Below are 22,805 nucleotides of genomic sequence, written 5' to 3'. Positions count from 1 at the left end.
TTCTGTTCTATAAGATTTAAGAATCCATCATTGTTTTATACATATTTAAAATCGTCAGAGCAATTCAATGGACGAATCAATAAAACTTTGAAATAAATTAAGCCCCAATACCGAACCTTGTAGGACGCCCAATCTAATCGTTCCTCTTATCACATTATCAGTGTTTATTTATCACCCACCTTTACAGTGAATTTCGAAACGTTGATAACAATATTACGAACACCTAACACTTTTGAACTATTATATAGTTATATATGTATCCGCAAGTGAATCAAACGCTTGTTTAATACGAAGACTGACTTAGATGTAGTGTTGTGAAAAATGGGTGTTAATTTATTATTATTTTTAACTGTGATTGCTGCTTCATCGGCACAAAATGCGTGTAAGTATTTGTAACTGCTTATCTCAATTAATCAAGGTGTGTCTGAAATGTGAATTTATTGAATCTCGGGTTATGGAAAAATTATAAAAGCTGGAATACTACGAAATAAAAAATAAAAACTTTGTCTGTGATGTAGCATAAGTCCAAGTTAGAAAAGTAATTATGAAAAATTAAACCGTCTTAATACTAAGTTCTCAAATTAAACGATACCACTCGGTCCTACACTTTAAATGTAAATTTAGAAAGTTATTGTGCTAGGTATAAAACGCATGTAGTAAACATAATAAATTTAGTACACGTGCTTGAAAGCCTAAGAAGATACTGTACAGTTCCTGGGTCAATAGGGTACTTTAGAAGATGTAATAACAGTGCATTTTTTATTATAAAGGACCAAATTCTTCTCCAAATCCTTCTTCATAACTTATTACGATGGTATGGATGTCCTACACATGGTATGGATGGCAGTATTTGATAGTACTGGCTCATCCAAGGATGTTCCCTCTTTTGTCCTGGGAATTATTACCATTCTAAAGTTACCATCACCCTCAATAAAATCTAACTCTGCATGAAAACTGTATTGATATAAATTTAAAAATTTCTTGAATTTATCTATAGTAATCGTATAAAAAAATTTAAACTCTAAAAACGAATTCAATGTTTCCTTCAGCAAAATCTGTACGCATGTGGCATAGTATTTCTCCAAAAAACAATTCTTCAGCAGTGACACCTTCATTGATAATCGTGACCTCGTGATCGGATAATACTATCAGGTACAATTATATTGATGATGTAGTCCATTCTGAATCAGCCAATTGGCTAAACAGTACACTAAGGGATTATAAATTCAAACAACATTATTGTAATAACCATATAGCCAAAAATATAATATTCGTATTATAAAGTAAAGGCAATATGACTGCATTGAACTCAATGTTATAATCTTTATTGGTAAATGACGGTAGAATAGAAATTTTACTATTTCCGCTTGCATTAGTAATATCCATGTTTAATCGAATTCTTTAGTTTGCCCTTCCCAATACGGAGAATCGTTATCTAAAGATAACTCTAGATAAGGTTTGCTTGTAGGATTTATATAGAAATAATATATATAATTGGTGTGTTTAAATATGTAGCCAAAATGTTTGCAGATAGAAAATATCATCTTATTTGGTGGTGTGTGTCTGTGGTCCTTCGAAAAGCATATAATAAAAACTCGGCGGTAAATAATGACAGTTTCTTGCCAGTTTTACTCCGTTATTTTTAGTTATATTACAATTTTGTTTGATTTCTGTTTTCAAACATGGAGGACAATCTAATACTTATGTAAATATCTTGTGTATACTTGTTTGAAGTTTAATAATTACATATTTCAATAAAAAGAAAAAAGTGCGTGCGTACGTACGTAAGTACGTACTAAAGTACACATGTCAGAAGTGAAACTTCTTTGGCAAACTAACTAAATTCTTGTTCATATTTATACAAATGTAAAACTTTAGATTTCCGAGACTTAGAGTGAGGGAAAAGGATGATATGTTAGGAATTTCATGAATTGAATTGTCATTAAAATATTATACTTTTAAACTGATACAAATTACTCATTTGACGCGATTTCAATTGGTATTGTTGTGACTAAATTATGATAAGTAAAATATGCAATATAAGTTCGTGTTTCAATATTATCTAAATATCTTGTAAAAATATCATCTATTGTCGTTCTACTCTCGCTCGATGGCTATTTGCTTCATGCTACGTTCGCCTTTTCTCATTCTCTCTCACTCTCTCTCAACCACTTTTCTGCGCCTAATGAAGTCACACAATAGGCCACATTTTTTGTTTGGGTTGATCCAGTAAGTATTGGAACTTCTTTTCTTAAGCAAAATGCTTAGCCGACACACGCTGTCGATTTTTTCGTTCTGAGTATGCCGTTTATGGCATAATGTGGCGCACGCTGAAGCCAGGCCAATTGTTATTCTATATTTTAAAACCCAGTTTACATTCGATTGACGCACATAAAAGATTTGTTCAATTCTTAACTGTTATTTGTTAGTTTATTTATTTACACTTCGCTAAATTAAACATACATATAAACAGGTTACAACAACGGGCAGCCTTACTGCTAACACTCTAACATAGAGATATACAAAACTAAATCCATTAAAAATATTAAAGTTCATGACTCATAATCTGTATATATAAAGTTTTCGTGTCACAATGTTCGTTCATATACTCCTCCGAAACGGCTCGACCGATGCTTGTGATTTTTTTATGCATAATCAGTAAGTCTGAGAATCGGCTACTATCTATCGTTCAAACCCCTAAGAGATAAGGAGTGTCCACAGCAATAAAAATATTTTTAATTTTAATTTTTATGATACAGCATACAAAAATACATACAACCCTTAATAGTCACCGCTCTACGATCAACCCTTATTTTTATTGAATTAAAAAAATGTTTCCTGGAAATAATACGGCAAAACGACATTTACCGGGTCAGCTAGTTAATATATAAGTAGCTGATAGCAGAAGGGAAATACTCAAAAAACGATTCTGAAATGAATTTAAAGACTGAGCTCATCTGACATCAAGAGATAAGTTCCAAAAAAGGAGACTACACAGTAACGGAGTGATAGGATTCTGTTTTATGAGTAGGAGTTTCAAGATGTCTTGCGACTAGAGTCTTTAAAATGATTATTTATTATGAGACACTGTAGTTGATATAAATTTAATAACGTTTCATATGATATGTACGATACAAATAATATAAGAATTGACCAATTTATATGACTGATAATGTAAAATGTAAAACTCCCTTAAAGACAAATTTGCGTGACATTGTGTGTGGCAGAATATGCGAACTTACTATTGTACCACCTTAGACATTTTTGTACCATATTGTTGCAATAAATTATTATTATTATTAAGAGTTTATTAACTATTTCTATATAACAAAATTAAAAAAAAAACATCACCTCTTTTTATCGATGACTCATTCGAATTTTATATCTGTCTTCACTGTTAGTGCAATACAACCAAACGTATGTATTTTTTATTTCCAGACCGAGTATGCATCCCAAATTCTCAGCCTGTATTATGTCAGAGCCTCGACAAAGACGGGAGCCAGGTCAAATGCGAAGCAGTCGAGTCCAAGTAAGTTGAGTATTGTTTATTGTCACTTATATTGAAATTAATGGTGGGTAACTCCCAGTGATCAAGGCTTTAATGCTGAGTTTTTCATCAGCCCTGAGCGCAATACCTTAGTGGACACAGTCGGCGTAGTGGCTTCGATGTACTCACATTTTTGAGGTCGTAGGCCGGATGTATACTTTTATACCTTGTGCGCATTTAACATTCGCTCGAATGGTGAAGGAAAACATCGTGAAACCGGCTTGCCTTAGACCCATACAGTCGATCTGCGTCTTGCACAGGAGGCTGGTCACCTACTTGCCTATTAGATTGACAAATTACCATTTATTTATTTAATTACAGCCTATGCATGGCCAAATTCTAACTAAAAATAACATAAAACTAAAATAAAATACAATTCAGCTATTTACAAAATACCATGAAATAAATACAGAAATCGGAGACACAATAAAAATAAAATAAAAATGTGTTTATTTATTATAAGTACATGTACATTAAGATAATATTAAGATTTGGTAACTATTTTCATATTGCGACTGGCGAAGTCAATCCTTACGGTCTGACAACAACATTCCTATTTCTTTAGATCTTCCAATGGGCCTTTTATTAATAAAAAAGTTCAGATAATTCTACATTTGTTGCAATTATAATTTATGTAATTTATGGTGTTTCATTCTAATCATTTTTTAGAATCGACTGCGCCTTAAAATTATCTCGCGGTGAGGCGGATCTGGGCGTTTTCTCTGAAGAGGAGATGGTCCTTCTGCCGCAGCATCCCACTGGTAACAACTACAGGATCGTGGGTTCGATCAGAGACGTGTCAAAGACTGGTAAGTCTGAGACATAGGAAAATCAAATTGTCCACAGAGAATTGATATGGCTTACTATATTTTAATTAGATGTAAATAGAGGACCCGACAGATGTTGCCCTGTCTTAACCATGAATATTGATTTTGAATTGGTACAATTAACTAAAAAAATAATTCAGAAACAAAGTGTTTATTATTCTAATACTATATGATACCATTCTTTGTTTGTTTTTCTGCTGCGTATATAAATGGATTTTCAAGATTAATGCCACAAATAATTAGTGACTGTAATTATTTTATCAATATAATAACTCTGATCGAAGCATTCATTTTAAACTATATTCATTGTTTTACATCCTCTTTGACGATATTTGCAGCTTTCATTCTGGCAATGTTATGTCAAACGCAATAAGGTTACATCAAGTTTGAATGGTAAAAGCGCTATGCACTGAAATAAAAATTTGCTACCCTATGAAAAGTATTCTTACATTTTCATTTTTTTTTCTTTAATAAGAACCTTCTCCTGACAATGACAAACACAACCAAAGAATAATTAGCGAAAACGGTCCAGCCGTTCACGCGTGATGCCGTGACCGAGGGAGATAGGGATTCACTTTTATGTATCAACCCGGCAGAAAGCTCACCTGATGTTAAGTGATACTGCCCGCCGCTCATGGACACTCATGGTCATTTTTGAAGGACCCCAAGTCGAATTGGTTTAGAAATACTTCAGTGGGCAGCTGGTTTTACATTGTAAAAGGCGGCAGAAACTGCCTCAAGAAACGCTCTTGTGGAACAACGGCTGTTGAGGTGATACGGCTGGTATTTTGTATTCAAATTTAAACTCAAAATATCATTATTCATTTAAAGAAAACACTTTTTCGAAACCCGACGTTTCGCGTGGTCACGTGAACACGAACGCTGTAAAAATTTAAAATTATGTAAAATAATTATAGGTTTATAATAATACATAGCTTCAATCCGGTAAAAAAGTGTTTTCTTTAAATGTGTAAAAGCTATGTTAACAAATGACAACACTAATTTTATTCATATAGGTCAACAAGTACATTTATGAACGTCAGAAAAGAAGTTAAATTAATTCTAACTTTACATTTACCAGTACGCAAGTCAAGGGCGTAGAGCGGCCAAGAAGAACTGGCAAGAAACTCTGCGCCACTCTTTCTAATCGCTATTATACCTTGACAGCCGATATATTTAAAAGAAATCTGTCAGATTGTTGGTTCTTCAGCTAATACAAAACACTTCAATGAAATCATGGCCTGAATCTCGCCTACTGATGAGGATCCTACAACTTCTGGACTTTCTACTTCGGTCAGAAAGCAGCACCCTCCTTCCCCCACAAACTAAATGATCCTATTTACACTGTTTTAACAAAAACCGTTCTTTTTCCTGTCATTGTAGCGTAAATAAATTTTACAACAGTTCAATATGAGACACTACTTCAATCAAAACATTGCCCAATTTATATACAATTGCTGTATTCTCCATGCTAATGCGTAATAATTTTAAAGGTGTATATGGTGATAATGGTGGTTCCTATAATGATCTTATCAGGCATTGCAAGGTCATCAGCTCTTATGCAGGTAGCATACAAACAATTACGCATATCTTATTTTAACTCGATTTAACAACGAAGTCTCTAAAGCATCAAATCAATTGGCTTTTGTTGGTTTGACTTGTCTTCTATACAATGATACACTCAACATAGCATTACACCCACTCCAAATAACGATAACAATTGAGTTATTAAGTCAAAATCAAAAATCATTTATTCATATAGGCAACACAATGTACACGTTTGAACGTCAAAAAATAATACATTAAATGCTTCTAATTTTACATTTACTGCCAGTTCTCAAATCAAGGGCGTAGAAGAGAAGACAAGAACTGGCAATAAACTCTCCACCTCTCTTTTTAATCGCAATGTTTTTTTGTTTTACAATCAGTGCAGTATTTTTTAAGTTGCTAAATTTAGTAAAAACTGCGCAGCTTTATTATTCCAGTCCGCAATAAAGTCGTCTGTCGGCATCATGCATACGAACTATCCAAGAAATTCGTTCTTTTGTTTACAAATTGGGATTGCTTGCACGTGTAAATGCACAGTCCTTACAGTGTCATTACATAGTGTCTGCACTGTAACTTATATCTTATTATTATTCCCATTGACCTAACATATGAAAATGCCACAGAGGCTGGTACCATTGAGCAACCTAGAAGGTTACACAACTTAAGGTCTGGGCCTCAGATTTTATATATGTTTCGTGGTCATTAGTTTTTTTCTAATAGGCAAGACGATCAGCATTCTGTGCCTGACATAGGCCGTCGACGTTTTTGGGTCTAAGGTCGGTTTCCTCGCGATGTTCTTCACCGTATGAGCAATTGTTATATTCGTATGCGCATATAGACAGAAAGTACACAGCTCGTGTTTTATTAATAATATAATATTTAGCAAAAAGTCAGGTAAAATTATAGTAATGGTATCACAAGGAAGTCAAAAATTAGAAAACATTCGTAACAGTGCTTTACGACTGTTCCTTGGGGCAAGCGATATATTAGTGAAACCGTAATTAATTCGAATCTTTATTTAATAATGAGATTAAACTCAATATCAAGTATTTTTAAATGTCACTTATTGTTCCAGAACCCTTCGCCTTCGAAGCCGTGGCCGTGGTAGCATCGAGCCACACTGGTGGTCTGGAAGGACTACGTGGAGGTCGCTACTGCCACCCAGGACTGGATGAGCCCGATCTACGCTGGTCATCCAGAGTTTTGAAGACTTTGGAGAAGCTGGTATGATATTAACATGAACGTTAATCACATTGTTATTTGGCTAAACTTGCGGTGCTCCTATGGACCTGGTAGTTCATTATAATGTACAAAATATGTATGACTGTGTTAGCAGCTAATTTGAAGTCTTGTGGCGACTGAGATTTATCAGAAAATATACTAAGTATAACATTATACTCTCCAGCATTTAGTCAACCGAAGTCTCCGCATTAATATCCATAATATTGTATCACATATGAATAAAGTTAAACATCTGCAGGCTGCCAAAACCGACCGCTGTCCCGATGCAAATACCAACGGAAAGACCGCTGAAGAGATGGAGGTGGAAACACTCTCCCAGTTCTTCAACAGCGCCTGCAGACCTGGACCCTGGAGTGCTAATACAACCGTCGACGCGAATTTGAGTACGTATCGTATATAAAAAAACATATTCTTGCGTCTCTTTAAAGAGGTTTACTTGTATTTATTTACATATACAGTTTTAACAATAAACTTAACCTACATAGTTATAATAATTTAAAATTAAAATAAATTTAAAAAGTTTGGTTTCTGTGGCAGTACCTCTATACCTTTAATGCTGGCATTTCCTCGGTATATTACGATGTTTAATTGTTGACTGAAGAAAACATCAGCTCTGGGTTCACCAGTATTGCCTACCAGGCGCCAACTTTAATTATTTAATTTTGTAAGCTAGTTCTACGCCAAGTTTCGTTTGAGTTCTAAAGAAAAATTGTAAAGCTTACAAATTGCCGCGACAGCATATATCTAAAATAACATTCTAGACGACGCCAACATCGTCCAATTCATAAAGTGCAACAGGCTCAAGTGGCTGGGACATGTGCACCGAATGGCGAACGACAGAACCCCATGGTCCTTACTAAACTCACAACCTGTAGGCAAGAGCAAACCCGGTAGACCGAGGCTACGTTGGTGGGATGTTGTGAAGGACCTGGAAACAATAGGGGTTCGCAATTGGAAACGGGAAACTCTGGATAGATTGCGATGGCGAAGTGTATTGAGGAGGCTAACGCTCACATGGCTGTATAACCATTGATGATGATGCATATATCTGACTATTAAATTTAAATCACAAAAAGTAGCCCAAACTAAGGCTTACAAACAATTTGTATAACTCAAAACTTGGCTATTAAAAACAGTGGAGAATTTCTTGCTAGTTCTCGCCCTCTCTACGCCCTGGACTTGCGAACTGGTAGTAAATGTATTATTAGAATCAATTTAACATCTTTTCTGTTGACGTCCATAAGTTTACTTGTTTACCTATATGAATAGAGTTATTTTGAGTTTGAATCCAGTAATATTAATTAAATATACTTACAGAAAGCCGCTTCCAATCCCTATGCTCACTGTGTGGTGACAACTCGGATTGTTCCCGCTACACCATTGATATGGGAGTGACAGTTTCCGGAGTACGAAATGACAATAGACATATTCAAGCATTGGAATGTCTACGAAGTGGTAACGAATCACGTGTAGCTTACGTAGCATGGCAGCATGTTCGCGAATTCTTTAATGTGAGTACTGGTAAAGGCCGACCAACAAAAACAAGCTAGTGGCGAGTTAAGTTCGATGAGTGTAGGCAATCTATTGGACATTATCCGAAACGAGAGTTATATTACAATTTGTGTGGGGAAAACTGGACTCATTTTGGTTTCTAATGTACGATTGCTAATACTTGCTTTTCTCTCCTTATTATTAACTAAAACCTATATATATATTATGGAGGAGTAGCGAAAAAAATACCCTTTGTCGCTACTCCGCTTTTCGAAAACACTCTTCTTGAAGCCACAGCCAGCATCGGAATACTTGGCGTTGACATATCGAACGACGTTCAGTTTCGCGGTCATTTGGAGGGAAAGGCTAAATTAGCCTCCAAAAAGCTTGGTGTGCTCAGCAAGGCGAGACGGTACTTCACTCCGGGCCACCGCTTGCAACTCTATAAACGGCAAATACGGCCCCACATGGAATACTGTTCTCACCTCTGGGCGGGGGCTCCCCAGTACCAGCTCCTTCTACTTGACCGTATCCAACGAAGAGCGGTTCGAATCGTCGATGACCAATTCCTCTCCGAGCGGCTCGATCCTTTGGCGTTGCGTACAGATGTGGGGTCACTCTGCATCTTCTACCGCATTTACCATGGAGAGTGTTCAGAGGAGTTGTTCGAATTAATACCTGCAGCTGAGTTTCATGATCGGACGTCGAGGCAGAATACAAAATTCCACCCGTATCACCTCGACGTCCGCCGTTCCACGACTGAGCGTTTTTCAAGGCAATTTTTGCCGCGCACCACCGCTATGTGGAACCAGCTGCCCACTGAAGTATTTCCGAACCAATTCGACTTAGGGTCCTTCAAGAAAAGAGCGTACAAATTCTTAAAAGGCCGGCAACGCACTCGCGAGCCCTCTGGCATTGAGTGTCCATGGGCGGCGGTATCACTTAACATCAGGTGAGCCTCCTGCCCGTTTGCCCCCTATTAAAAAAAAAAATGTAGCTTAACTAATGTTGCATAAGTTGTGCTAGAATTTTTTTTAGGTGTGGGCCTCAGATTTCTGTATCTCTTTCGTGATCATTTAATAGGCAAGTAGGTGAACAGCCTCCTGTGCCTGACACACACCGTTTTCCTTCGCCGTTCGAGAAAACGTTAAATACACATACAATAATACATAGACAGAAAGTCCATTGGTGGACAGGGAGCGTTCAAGTATTTTTTGAGATTCTTGATGTGGGGGGGGGATTCATGGGGGGGGGGCATGAAACGCACCGTAACGTTTTCTGTATCCAATAGTAAAACGTTTCGTAACCACCCCCAGTGATTCTTTTTACCTAAAACTTACCATTATGTAGTGTAAAGTACTGGTAAGTCGAAAATAATATTATAAATAACGCGTAATTCAATCCCTGCCCCGCATCGTAACGTTTTACAAGAGGACCTCCCCCCCAAAATTCGTTACGTAATACTTGAACGCTCCCACAGTCGGGTATCGAACCTACATCTTAGGGATCACGCTGAAGCTAGGTGGGGTAGAAAATGATTTTAATTGAGAATTACCTAGAAACTATTGAATGTTAGTACTCTGACCTTTTCTTCATTAAATAATTGAATAATAAATAATAAAATAAAAAAAGCCTCTTAATTCTTACTTATAAAACAAGAAGTTAGATTAAGTTAGTTTACTTACATACAATTATTAGCTTTGTTAGTAATTAAGTTTGTATCCTAAATTTACTTGTGTTAGTTTTTCCTTAACCTTACTATTAAACTATTATTCTTCATTCTGTAAGAACTCTTCAGTAGGCCAAGCCCTCTTCCAAAGATAATTGAATAATAGAAAAATAAAATAAAAATAAAAACAGAACGTTTATGTTTTCGTAAGTTTATGTATGTTCAAATATTACGGAAAGAGACTACATACAATATTTCCGAACCAATTCAACTTGGAGTCCTTCAAGAAAAGAGCTTATTCTTAAAATACCGACAACACACTTGCGAACCTTGGCAATGTGAGTGTCCATCGGTATCAGTTATTATATTTAATAAATACCCTCCTTTATAACAAAGAAAACAGTTTAAGAATAGAAACGGTTCGGTTCGTTGAACAGGATATATATAAACCAGTTTACTTGTTCTAAAGTACTTTTATTCTATATTTCAACCATTTCGACACACAAGTATTATAAAAATTGATATTACAAAGAGCCTTCGATACCAACCAACTCTATATTCCAGATCCGCAACCCTCAAGAAGCGACATCATATTCTCTGCTATGTCCGGATGAGACCCTTGTAGTGCTGACTAGTGAGGTCTTGGCTCAAGGTACCGCTCCTTGCTCCTTCGTTAAGCAACCATGGAGCGCTCTTGTCGCACCAACGTGAGTATTATTTATAAATCAAGGAACTAACATATGTTAAAAGTAATTATAAAAAGAAAACTGAAATAAATTTAAAAATCTTGGTCCCTGTGGGTAGTGTGCCACACTTAATGCTGGCAGTTCCTCGCTATATTGCGATACTTATTCGTTGAGCGAGACAAGCACCAGCTCTGGGGTACTATCAATAAAATCTTTTATTAACGGCTGTACACTTGGCACAAGAGGAAAAAGCTTTTCTGCCCTGCTCTGCGGTCTCGCCAGGTGAGATGGGGCTGGGCTCCAAGGGGTCAATGATGTTCCATTCAGGCGCTTGCCATAGTCACTAGCGATGCCTGATATAACCTAATTTTAAAACAATTGAATAACTCACGTCACCATTTCGTCAATCCAAATTATTTTCAAATGAGACTTTCCTAAAATTAGATACAGAAAGTTTGGTTCAGTTAATTAGTTCAGGAAGAGGCCTACGTGTCTAAGGCCTTTCCTGTACTTTCCATTTGGATTTGCTCTTTGCTTCCTCGATCCATTTCTCCCCAGAATCGTTAATGATGTCGAAAGCCCATCGCTTGTGTGGTCTTCCTAAATTTCTTTTTCCTGGAGGTTAAGAAGAGCATTAGATTGTTATCTTTTAATATTTGCCGGTTAAAAGCAAGTAAATGTTATTGATTTATTCAGAAATCAAGCAAAGGGAATCCAGACCAACCTACAACAGTGGTGGCAAAACGGCGCCAGTCCTGGTGGTAATTCTTGGCAAGCGGTGCTCTTTGGTGCCATCGTTGGAGGTTCCAGTGCCAGGGTTTTATTTGACGAGACACTACCAAATTTGTCGTATTCTGCTAATTGTAAGTGAATGAAAATCTTTATTACACACAAGCTGAACCCGCGTACTTCGTTTTGTTTCAATATGATTTTTTACTTAGCCTAAGTTTTTAGTAGCTAGATACCAACATACGGAACATTTTGCTAGAGGCTATTTTCCGGAATCAAAATCTAACTACTAAATTAAACTAAATTGTTCATTTTTTTTCCATAAAAATCTTTCTCATAGATCAAGGAATAAATAAAATAATAAAACTCTATTTGGTCCAGCCGTCTTCGATTTCTGCGCTTAGCATATTTTGCGATCCCTTTTTATTTATATAGATAGTAAAAAGATGTGACAGCAGGGTTGGCCTAGCGGCTTCAGCGTGTGACTCTCATCCCTGAGCTCGTAGGTTTGGCTGTGCACCAATGTACTTTCTATGTGCGCATTCAACATTCGCTGGAACGGTGAAGAAAAGCATTGTGAGGAAACCGACTTTTTACCCATAAGTTGGCATACAATACTGTCGAGAAAAAAAAGTCATCCGTTTAAAAAGTTTTTTGCTTAAAGTATATAATGTTAAACGTATAATATACACAATATCGCTACTGTGAATTCACTCTGCGAACATATAACTACGTTGATAGTTTCGGAGACAGTCTTTGATGACAGGGATCTGTCTAACAGACTGGTTCTGACCCTTGGTCAACAACCATGGCTTTCGCCGTCGTACATGTCCCCTAGGTACAAAGAAAGCCAGTTCTTGAAGAACGCTTGGATTGCACACCACATCCCGCATCCACAAAGTCCCGTTTGGTTTACAATTTACGTATATTGTAATCCACAATCCCTAACACAAATAATGTTGGGTACATTGAAGGAAATACATTATATATGATGTAGTGTACTCCAAAAAATAGCTGATTGGAGTCGCTGAACGCGTTCAGGGATAGTGTCAAACTCCCTAACTTGTTTAGCTCATACTGCTCCTGATAACTTAACGAATTGGGAAAATTTTCACTAATACTAACAGAATTTTTTATAAAACTATACTTTTATGCCAATCATCTTTGCAGTACGAAACATATCGGCAATCGATGCGTCTCCAAGCTGCATCCCAGCCCGTCGCTGGTGCACCATCTCCGAATCTGAACACTCCAAGTGCCTCTGGGTGCAATTAGCTGCGCATACCCTGGGAATCGAACCGGCGATTTCCTGCCAACAAAGGAAATCCATCTTCGAATGCTTCGCTGCTATCAAGGATAACACTGCTGATTTTATCGCTGCACCAGCAAACTACGGATTTCTGGCCAGACAGTGAGTAAAAATTGATCTCTTTCAAGTATACAACAGTGTTTGTAACTAAACTCCACTGATTTTTAAAAAATAATAATAATAGTAATCAATGGCGCTACAACCTTTTAGGTCTGAGCCTCAGATTTCTGTATTTGTTTCATGATCATTTGTTAATCGAATAGGCAAGTAGGTGATCAGCCTGTGCCTGACACACGCCGTCGACTTTTTGGGTCTAAGGCAAGCCAGTTTCCTCGCGATGTTTTCCTTCATTGTTCGAGCTAATGTTAAATGCGCACACAGAAAGAAAATCCACTGGTGCACAGCCGGGGATCGAACCTACGACTTCAGGGATGAGAGTCGCACGCTGAAGCCACTAGGCCAACACTGCTAATTTTTTTTGAATATGTGAAGTGAAATCTAAAGGGTTGATGTCTGGGCTGGATATTTTTAAAAAGTGTATTGCTGAGAGGTTTCACCACATGATCCAAGCGTATATCTTGATACACTTTGACTGAAGTCTTCTATATTTTTTGACAAAAATGTAGTTTTGTGATTCCTTCATAAGACACGCCCCACCAAACCATAACTGACTGATGCAGGATGATGACCACGTTGTACCTACCACTTGATCAGCTTCTTTAGAACTATGAGCGTACTCTTAATAATTTTCTCTTTAATGGTAAAGATTGAAGACATGTCCTGTATATCGGCGATAAGCACCTAGCTTCAGGTCTTTCGTATTAATGCGACAGTGACAGTAATGAGTCCTAGCGGGAATCTTCATTTCTCGCGATAAGATTTTTTGCTTCTTACTAGCGTTTAGACGAATTCTGACTTCAACAGCACTAACAGCCTTTGTAACTACAAAGAACTCTAGAAGTCTAACAGCACGCGGTTGTTGTATTTGTACGAAGACGGCCATACGGCTGGTACCAAGCTTTTGAAGTGTCTGAAGTATGACCGACGGCTACATACTCACTTTGTGCAAGGCGATCACTGCCTGGTTCCCATTTTCTTTAACATTCCATTCCATATTGTAATTAAATAATAATAAACACGAAAAATGTATGAAATGGCGAAAAATCTAAAGAAGTTTTTAAAATAGTATAGGTGTCCAGAATAATTAAACAGTTGAAAAAATAAAAGCTTTTATGTAACAGTACTAATGGTCCGACTAGTTATAATCAAGGTCATTCATAAAAAGGTGTTTTTTTTTACTATTCTACACTCCCTATGTGGAACCAGCTGCCTGCTGAAATATTTCCGAATAAATTCGACTTAGAGTTCCTCAAGAAAAGACCGTGCCAATACTTAAAATGATGGCCACGCACTTGAGAACCCTCTGGCAATATGAGTGTCTATCACTTGGTAGTTGCATCAGGGGAGCCTTTTGCCCGATTGCCCCTGTTCTATAAAAAATAGGTACGAGAAATATTCCTTTTATATTGCAGACACTACGGTCTTTCATCAGTGAAGCTAGTTCAGAACTCTCGCAACGACCCGCGCGCTTTCTCCCGCGTCGCAACACTTCTACAGGCTTCGAGTTCCATTACACGCTTTGAGAACCTTCGCGGGAAGAAGGCTTGCTTCCCCGAGTTTGGAGGAATTTGTAAGTGTTAATAAAAAGACAATCAATACTAATGTAAAACCTTTGGTCCGTTTGGTCCCTGTGGTAGTGTCCTTTAACGCTGGCAGCATTTACTCGCTGTTTAGTTATTCGTTGAGCGAGGAACGCACCAGCTCTGGAGTCACCGGTACTATCTACCAGACGCTAAGTTAAATCTTTAATTAGAATCTGTGCACTTGACGGCCACGGCCAAAGAGTCTTAATTCCAAAGGGAATGAAATCGAAGTTGAAAACTCTTATAATTATTTGAGCCGTGTATTATTTCCCGCCTGCTTTTTTGTTTGGCCGAGGAAGGTGAGACGGTGCTAACGTGTCCAGACAAGAGACTCTTATCTGACATCTTCCAAGGGATTAATGACACCCATCTGGCCACTTTCCATTGTCTCTAGCAATGCCTGTTGGCTTCAGAATGGCTGGAACATTGACGGAGCCATGGGAGCTACGTATTATGTCGTCAGCAGCAGCATGGTGACAAAAAAACGACCTGCTCTGTCGAATACTGCTTACGTCAAAGCCATAGGGACACTTATCGGGAGTACATATGGGCACTCCTAACCGAAGGCCGATGGCAATGCAAAGTTATTTAGGGTCCAAAAGGGTGCTAGTGTTTGGTAAAGGGTAAACATTAATGACCAGCTTTCCTAGATCCCACTGAGACCAACTCGGCGCGGTCCCGATCATCATCCCAGCTGATCCCATCAAGATCGTCCCAGCTGTTTTAAAAGTTGACGCTAGAAAGTAAACTCAAGCTTTGGTCGGATGCTAAATAAGCACTTCACGCATCTGTTAAATCCACAGTCTAGTTTTTTTATTTTACCTAGCAGACTCATAGAATTGTGAGCATATGAGAGAAACACTGGAAGAGCTACCTACCATTGTTATACTATTATTCATTCAAGCGCGAACTGTCGTACTAAAACCAGCCTTGTTCGTGACAGGCTTCTCCACTACACAGAGTACATTTCAAACATTTATTTCAGCATACGTAGCCTTCATCAGAGCTGCGCAAGAGCGCGACGTGATCTCTCGCTCAGAATGCGACTACGCCCGCGCGGTTGGAGAGTTCTTTGGCGGCGCATGCGCACCCGGAGCACTCAACGCGTCACACGTTATCGCTTCATCTGTAAGTTTTGAAAAAGTCTACTTCCAATACAGCAAATGCCAACTACTCACGCGAGAAACGGACTGTACATTGTAGTTCCATTCTGTTTGCATCTTTTAAACAAATATAATCTGTGGATATGTGATGCTCTATGCATTCATAATTAAAATTTGGCGGGAAATAAAAATTATTAAAAAAAATTGAATCTTATTCATTTGATTTACGAAATATAAAATTAGTTTTAGTTTGTCTCGATATTTTTTAGAAGTCATTTGTATGTAGTAATTTGGATATTAAATTTTTTTGTAAATGTTATCTTCAGTCAAAAAGGCACTCTATTAGTCATTACATCATTTTCATCATAATCTATGAAATCATGTTCATGTTCGTTTATATTTTTTTCAGGATTACGATGTCAAGCCTCTCTGTTCTTTGTGCAAACCAGCTAATACCAGCGTAGCCCCAGAAGGTAAGTTTTATCTAAGACTTACATTATCGACTCCGAACCTTAAGGTATTTTTAGAATGATTAACAACTCGGTTATATTTGTCTAACATAGAATATTACTGCATCTTACATTGGAATTCTTTAACCGAACGGCAATGCAGATCCTTACAGATTCTTCATGCCAGTCCATCAGTATACCACAGCCACTTTATATTATACTTCAGACTACACAACAGAACTTCATAGGTATTTTTTTAACATCTATACGATTACGTACGGAGTATCTATAGGTTGGTCAAATGACATCACTTTCATAACCCTTTTGGAGATGTTTTTTAGTAGTTCAAAGAGAAATAATCAGTTGTTTTTGGTATAATAAAGTACAGAATATATTTGTATAGTCTATGCCTATAACTTAGAAACGTTTCGTGAACAAATCCTACTTGCACTAAGCTACTTTTTAATCTATACTTGGGTTAACTTCGGTGTCGGTTGTTGTAGATATGTTCAAACATATGTTAAATGAAACACTTTGTTTGAAGATGGGTGTCAACTGGCTTAAACATGAGCTTATAACAAAGATTTTTGCGAACAAAAAACTAACACTGACTATTATTGGACATTATCGGAAATGATAATGTTTAATTTTTGGCTTGAACTGTACATCGTGCATTACGTATTACACACTTCAATCTAGAACGAGCCCTTTATTGTACATAATTAATGTTAGGTTACATAACTTTTGTTTAAATAAAGTTTATACAGCTTGCTAGATAGTGGACTGTGAAATGTGTGTTTAATCTTTAAATGTATTGTATGTCAGGGGTATCTGTATAGTATATGTAATGTATGTATGAGCAAGCTGCACGAGATAACTAAATATATGAGAGGGTGAGATGTAAGAACCTATCAACCCTACGGATCCCTAAGCCCTACAGATGTACCCTAACACATAAATGGGGAATATATACATAAGCACGGGATGTCTTCACCAAGAGACCTAAGGTAACAGACAGAGCCCTACGGGTAGGATCAAAGGTTTGAGGTGGTGGGATTATCTCAAAGTTATCGGGTATCACCACGATAATAAAAGGCTTGAAGACGTCTTCGCCACTTTGAGAGGAATCGAGAAATGAATAAGACAGAACAATATTCAAACTGATTTATTGTTATATAACAACATCTTAAATATTACTTACACCTATTCACACATACATAATATTATTTAAGTGAACTGTTGGTGGATTGCGCAACTTCAGCTATTGTCAGTGTCAGCAATTCATCAATATTTCAATAAAATATAATTCAAAATTACACTTCATCTAATAATATTTGGAGCACACGTTAGCCGTGTCAATTGGTCAATGTTCAAATGAAATCTGAACAAAGTTCATAAGTAGTTATGCGGTTTTTGCACTGTCTTTAATTGTTTTCTTATACCCATTTGTGTCTATTTTACATAATTTATGTAGATTTGAGGAAGTATCTAATAGATAGAAAAAATATTTTTTTCCAGGAACGGAAATCTGTTCATATGACTCCAACAACAAATACTATGGCAACGCAGGTGCAGTGGCCTGTTTAGCTGATCCAGACAGTGATGTAGCGTTCGTGGAATTGGAGAATATCGATGGTGAGTGACATTTAATCACTTGCGAGACATTTAATTTTCTTATTCATATTTTTTGGGTACTCAACTTGTGTACTTAAGCAACAGCTCATTCATGCTCCCATTGACATTAGCAACATGCTGACCCTTTTAAATGGACTTTAGAACACAAAGATAAAATCGTTACTAACTGTTCCAGAGTTAACAAAATCTTTAACTTTCTCACACACTCAACAGCTCTCACTTTCATAATCTGTTATAATAAATTGTGTGTTTAGTGTTATGTACGCTTTATTATCTTTTATCTGTGTTGCAATCCTCAATTATAATTCGTATTTCTTTTATATATCCTGCTTTGTGATGTTATGTTTCACTATTCTCATGCTCTGTGCGTATTCAAATTTAAATGTTTTCAGCTAATCTACGAGCGGCGGGTCTTGATGCATCACAAATTCGAGTTCTTTGTCGTAACAATACCTTGGCGTTGTCGACGGGTGTTTCGGTCGACTCGAACTGTCTCCTCGCTGATGTTGTCGACTCCGAGGTCTTGGCACGAAGGTGAGTTATGAATTTTATTTATTTTACTAAAAGTTAAACGAATTGTGTTTAAAATCCAAATGTATTTCGTCAGTCTCCTGGTGCTATATGCACAAGTAAATTCCAAAAATGGCACTTTCATTCTAATATTGAAACGACTTTTTGTTTGTCAAATGTTTCTTTATATTATTTTTCTAAATAAAATGTTCTTAACAAGCTAAATAATCTTATTCACGAAAATACCTTTAATACGTTTGGTCATATATATCACATTCGTGATTCATAAACGTCTTTAACTAACTACAGTATCTAATGAATAAGAACTTTGATATTGAAACAAAATCACAATTATGCCTATCTATGTTTCAGAAATGACCCACTCCTAAACAGCTTGAACGCTCTACTGGACACTCTTGACCTACACTTTGGATACAATGCGGCCACATCGACCCAACTCATCAATTTGGCGATTTATTCACCTCTCGATGGTATGATTATGTCCTTATCTAGTTATATACATTTCATTTTTATTCATTCATAAATAAGGTAAACAAATCGGGTCAAAGAAATCTACCTTGTCATACCCTATCATTTCCATAGCAATTCAAGTTTTATCAGCTTTCAAACGTAATTCTAGGTTTGCGGAAATAACACTATGCATATTAAAACAATTCGCCTTTGTTATTCACTTTAGTGGAAACGTCCTAGGTTCTTACTCTGACACTTCTAGTATGTTAGTCAATTATTTTCACCACTAATTGAAGATAAATCTTCAAAATTTTCGCTTTTCATACATTAATAGCTTTTAAATATTAAGTAAAGCATGCTGTATTTGCCAATTAAAGGGTGTAAATAGTCTTTATTTGTTTCTAGATGGAAGATTTGATTATCATGCCCATTAAACGTTTCTTTAAAACAATAAATTACACCAATAGAAAATATCAGAGATAATGTTACGCTTTATGTCTCATTTCATTAAAATATTTAGCTGTCTGTTAAATTATTATGCACATGCCGATGTTGCAAACAAGGTTCCCGGGTTCTGGAAACTTTCATAAAAATTGTAATGGTCGCCCTAAGTTTGGATGTTCGCCGATTTTTGTACACGTTTTCTGGCACCCGGTGTCTTGGCTGATCACATTAGGCTGCCATGTTGGCTCTGTTATTATCGCAAACATGTAGACATTCAGACGCGGCAGTCGGTAGACGATAATTGTTTCATATATAAATAGTAAATCGTTTATTTGCAAAGAAAGTGGTACATTCAGATTAATTATTTATAAAGAAACCGCACAATCAATATAAAAATAGACGTGCAAGTGTCATATTAATTATCATTATAATAATAAGAACAGTTAAGTTATTTGCGACCGTTGTCAAAATTTGGTCTAAATACTCTCTATTCTATAAACGCCTTTTTCAATGCGTAATTTATAAATAAAATCACCAATAAAAACAACATTTTTCGAAAAATAATATTCAAGATGCAATTTTGCAGAAATTGGTTAAATAAAGTTGAATTAGATAAAGTTTAACAAAAGGCTTTTATCATCATAGACACGAATACAAATAATTCAATCAAAAACTGAGGTTAACTTGAGATAACTTAGAATAGAGATATAATTGCCTACTTTTTTTAGAAATTCACTGGAATTACAATTAAAATAAACCCTTTGATTTTGCTGATCACTTTAATACATATATATATATAACGTCACTATAGAGGGTTAGAAATAAATAAGGGTGCAATAGAAAAACGGTGGTGGGAGTAAATCCGCTTGAACGACATACTGTCTTTACTCCGCTGGAGAAAGTACTCTTCGAATCAACTTTGGTAGGGACAAATAAAATATGGCGCGTAACGAAAAAATGTGACGATAATGTTTTTCCAACGCCGATAAAGAAGTTTTACTTTAAAAACAGATTAGATAACACAAAATACTGCTCTTACACTATTAAATTTAAATAAAAACAATAACTATTTGACCAACAAATAAGTAATGTAGTAATCATGCGCGAGCGACGAAGATGTGAACCAGACCATGCCACGCAAGCTGCTGAAAACCAGTTTGCCCTCACTCCTGCGTATCGCATGAGGATTATCAGCTCATAGTTCTAAAATTTTCCTCAGGTGTGAATGACCTACTCTTCAAAAACACAGCAGTTGGCTTATCAGAGCCATCCAGTGCAGCGGCGAACGAAGCTTCCCGTAATTACAACGAGTTGTTCAAACATCTCGACTCCTGCACATCAGCAGCCCCAGGAAATGGAGCTAAGAACTACTACAGCTATGTCACATTTGTCCTCATGGCTATTATGACTAAATATGTCGTTTATTAATAAATTTTTGTATCTTGTCTTCGTGAGATTCAGTGTCGAGGCTTAGTGCAAAGTTACGTTCTCGTAACTGTCAAAATCCCTATAAGTTTTTGACACACAGGAGTCATACGTGACGCTAATTCTCAACTCTCTTTCACTTAGTTTAAATTAAAGAATGTCAGATTTCATTTTAATAGATAAATAGGCTTATCAGGGTTATATGTCGCAGTCAACTAGCTTAATTAGTCCTTCTATTAACAGCCATTCAGCCGTTTGATCAAACAGCTAGGCAAATATTAAATGACTGGAATCGATCACATTTAATTACATAACTAAACGGTTCATTTCAATTTAGTTCCAATTTCTGCCACAGAAAAACTGTCAATATGGCTTGCTTTCCAAAAACCATTTTCATTTTAAATATATTAAATAAGGATGATTCATCTTTCTTATTTCTGTCACATGGTCGTCCTACCGTACGAATGGCCGCTAGTTAAACGGCGCTGTTAAGTAAAGAGGCTCTTGATTGCACGGCTTATTATGCTAATTGTCTGTGACATATACAAAATTATCATTCCATTTGTTATAATACATAAATTCTACGTGAATCATAAATGTTTTATTCCTTCATAAATTATTATTTTTGTAAAAAATTGTTACTATTATATTCGACTTATATGCTATTACGGATTGATGAAATACGAACTGTTAATTGGTTGGAACCAGTCACCTAAAGTGAGTTTTTACGTTGCCGTCTATAAAATTAAAATCTATACAATTTACTCAATAAGAATCCGCAAGGCATTCATGACATTTCATGCCACGATTAGGATATGCCAATTTGACAGTTTGCATATTACATCTGTCAGCTATCATTTAGCATCTTTTGCATGCTTTGCAAAATGTTACCAGTGTAGTTTTAATTTGTTTTCCGATTTTACAATTAGAATAAAAGTTTTTTTAAATAAAATTTGTTTTATTTGAATCTTAGAATGTAAAAGGCATTTCATTTAATTTCAAGTTAGTTCTCAATTACACTTGACGTGCCACATTTGTGAGAGAACTGGATAAGTTTTGTGACTCTTATAATATACATTATTATTTTGAAGATTAAAGAAAATATTTTATTTATAGAGAAATTAACACGCGAAATATGAAACACCAGCCAGAATAACTTCCACGTATATATATATTAAAAAATGTAATTGAGTCGCTAGTCGCTAGTCGCCAACCAAGTCCACTTTTTCAAATAAACGACTTTTTCTTGTCTCTTGAAAGACGATCAAAATATGTTCCACTGCTTCCTTTCAAAAACGCTCAAATCCTAATATATTCCATACAAAATGGCTTTGAAAACTTTTGTCACAAAGGCAAAAAAACCAATATTTCAGACAATCTGCTTTATTTACATTGGTAAAATGTTAGACAGCGATAGAGCATTAATAATAAGATTCATTTTGAATTAACACTAAGGCAACAAATAGCTTTGACAAAAAGAAAACAAAAAAAGATGATTTGCTGCTAAACAACCTGTTTGGATTTTGAAATCTAGCGACTCAATTAGAGTCGACCAAAAGAACGATAGACGACCTCGATCGATAGATAGACTATCTACTATAGTACTCAATGACTTTAATCTATTGCCAAGTCATGTCGACTAAGCCATGCCGGAATTAGACGACTGTGTAATAATATAAAGAAATACTATTTCTGGACTGGACTAGAAAACGACATTAAAACGTTCGCAAAACGCTGTAATATGTGTCAAATAAGTAAGAATTTCAATCATTATGTAAAATCTAATCTAATCTAATGTTTTCTCATCTTTTATCATCAGTGATAAAAGATGAGTCACCTAATGTGTCTACATAAAAAAATATAAGTAGTATTATGTCCTATTAATATAGTTAAATAAATCAATCAGGACGTTTGAATGAAAGAACTATGTCCGATAAATTTCCTTTACCAAAAACCTGATCGTCACTATGAGTTTCTAAGAAAGCTTTTTCATTGCACCGACTTTCAAACACATGAT

The 22,805-nt window shown here is 36.2% G+C and overlaps 1 protein-coding gene across 1 annotated transcript; it reads left to right on the top strand.

Moving 5' to 3' along the window:
* Positions 1–213: 213 nt before the first annotated feature.
* Positions 214–21,740, top strand: LOC123718101 (transferrin-like). Its single transcript, XM_045674484.1, has 16 exons — positions 214–382; positions 3,439–3,529; positions 4,217–4,356; positions 6,998–7,146; positions 7,403–7,547; positions 8,482–8,675; positions 10,889–11,031; positions 11,707–11,873; positions 12,910–13,150; positions 14,581–14,738; positions 15,737–15,879; positions 16,264–16,327; positions 17,822–17,938; positions 18,331–18,472; positions 18,821–18,939; positions 20,583–21,740. The coding sequence occupies exons 1-16, from the start codon at positions 322–324 to the stop codon at positions 20,789–20,791; spliced, it is 2,283 nt and encodes a 760-aa protein (XP_045530440.1). The 5' UTR covers positions 214–321; the 3' UTR covers positions 20,792–21,740.
* Positions 21,741–22,805: the final 1,065 nt, after the last annotated feature.

Source organism: Pieris brassicae, chromosome 14 (genome assembly GCF_905147105.1).
Source record: "Pieris brassicae chromosome 14, ilPieBrab1.1, whole genome shotgun sequence".
NCBI lineage: Eukaryota > Metazoa > Arthropoda > Insecta > Lepidoptera > Pieridae > Pieris > Pieris brassicae.
Note: the sequence above shows the minus strand (reverse complement) of the source record. Positions and strands in the feature narration are given on the sequence as shown.

Coding starts and splice junctions, on each gene's coding strand:
- LOC123718101 (XM_045674484.1), top strand. CDS start 322: ATGGGTGTTAATTTATTATTATTTTTAACTGTGATTGCTGCTTCATCG. Junction 383..3,438: donor TTCATCGGCACAAAATGCGT/GTAAGTATTTGT, acceptor TTTTATTTCCAG/ACCGAGTATGCATCCCAAAT. Junction 18,473..18,820: donor TCCGAGGTCTTGGCACGAAG/GTGAGTTATGAA, acceptor TCTATGTTTCAG/AAATGACCCACTCCTAAACA.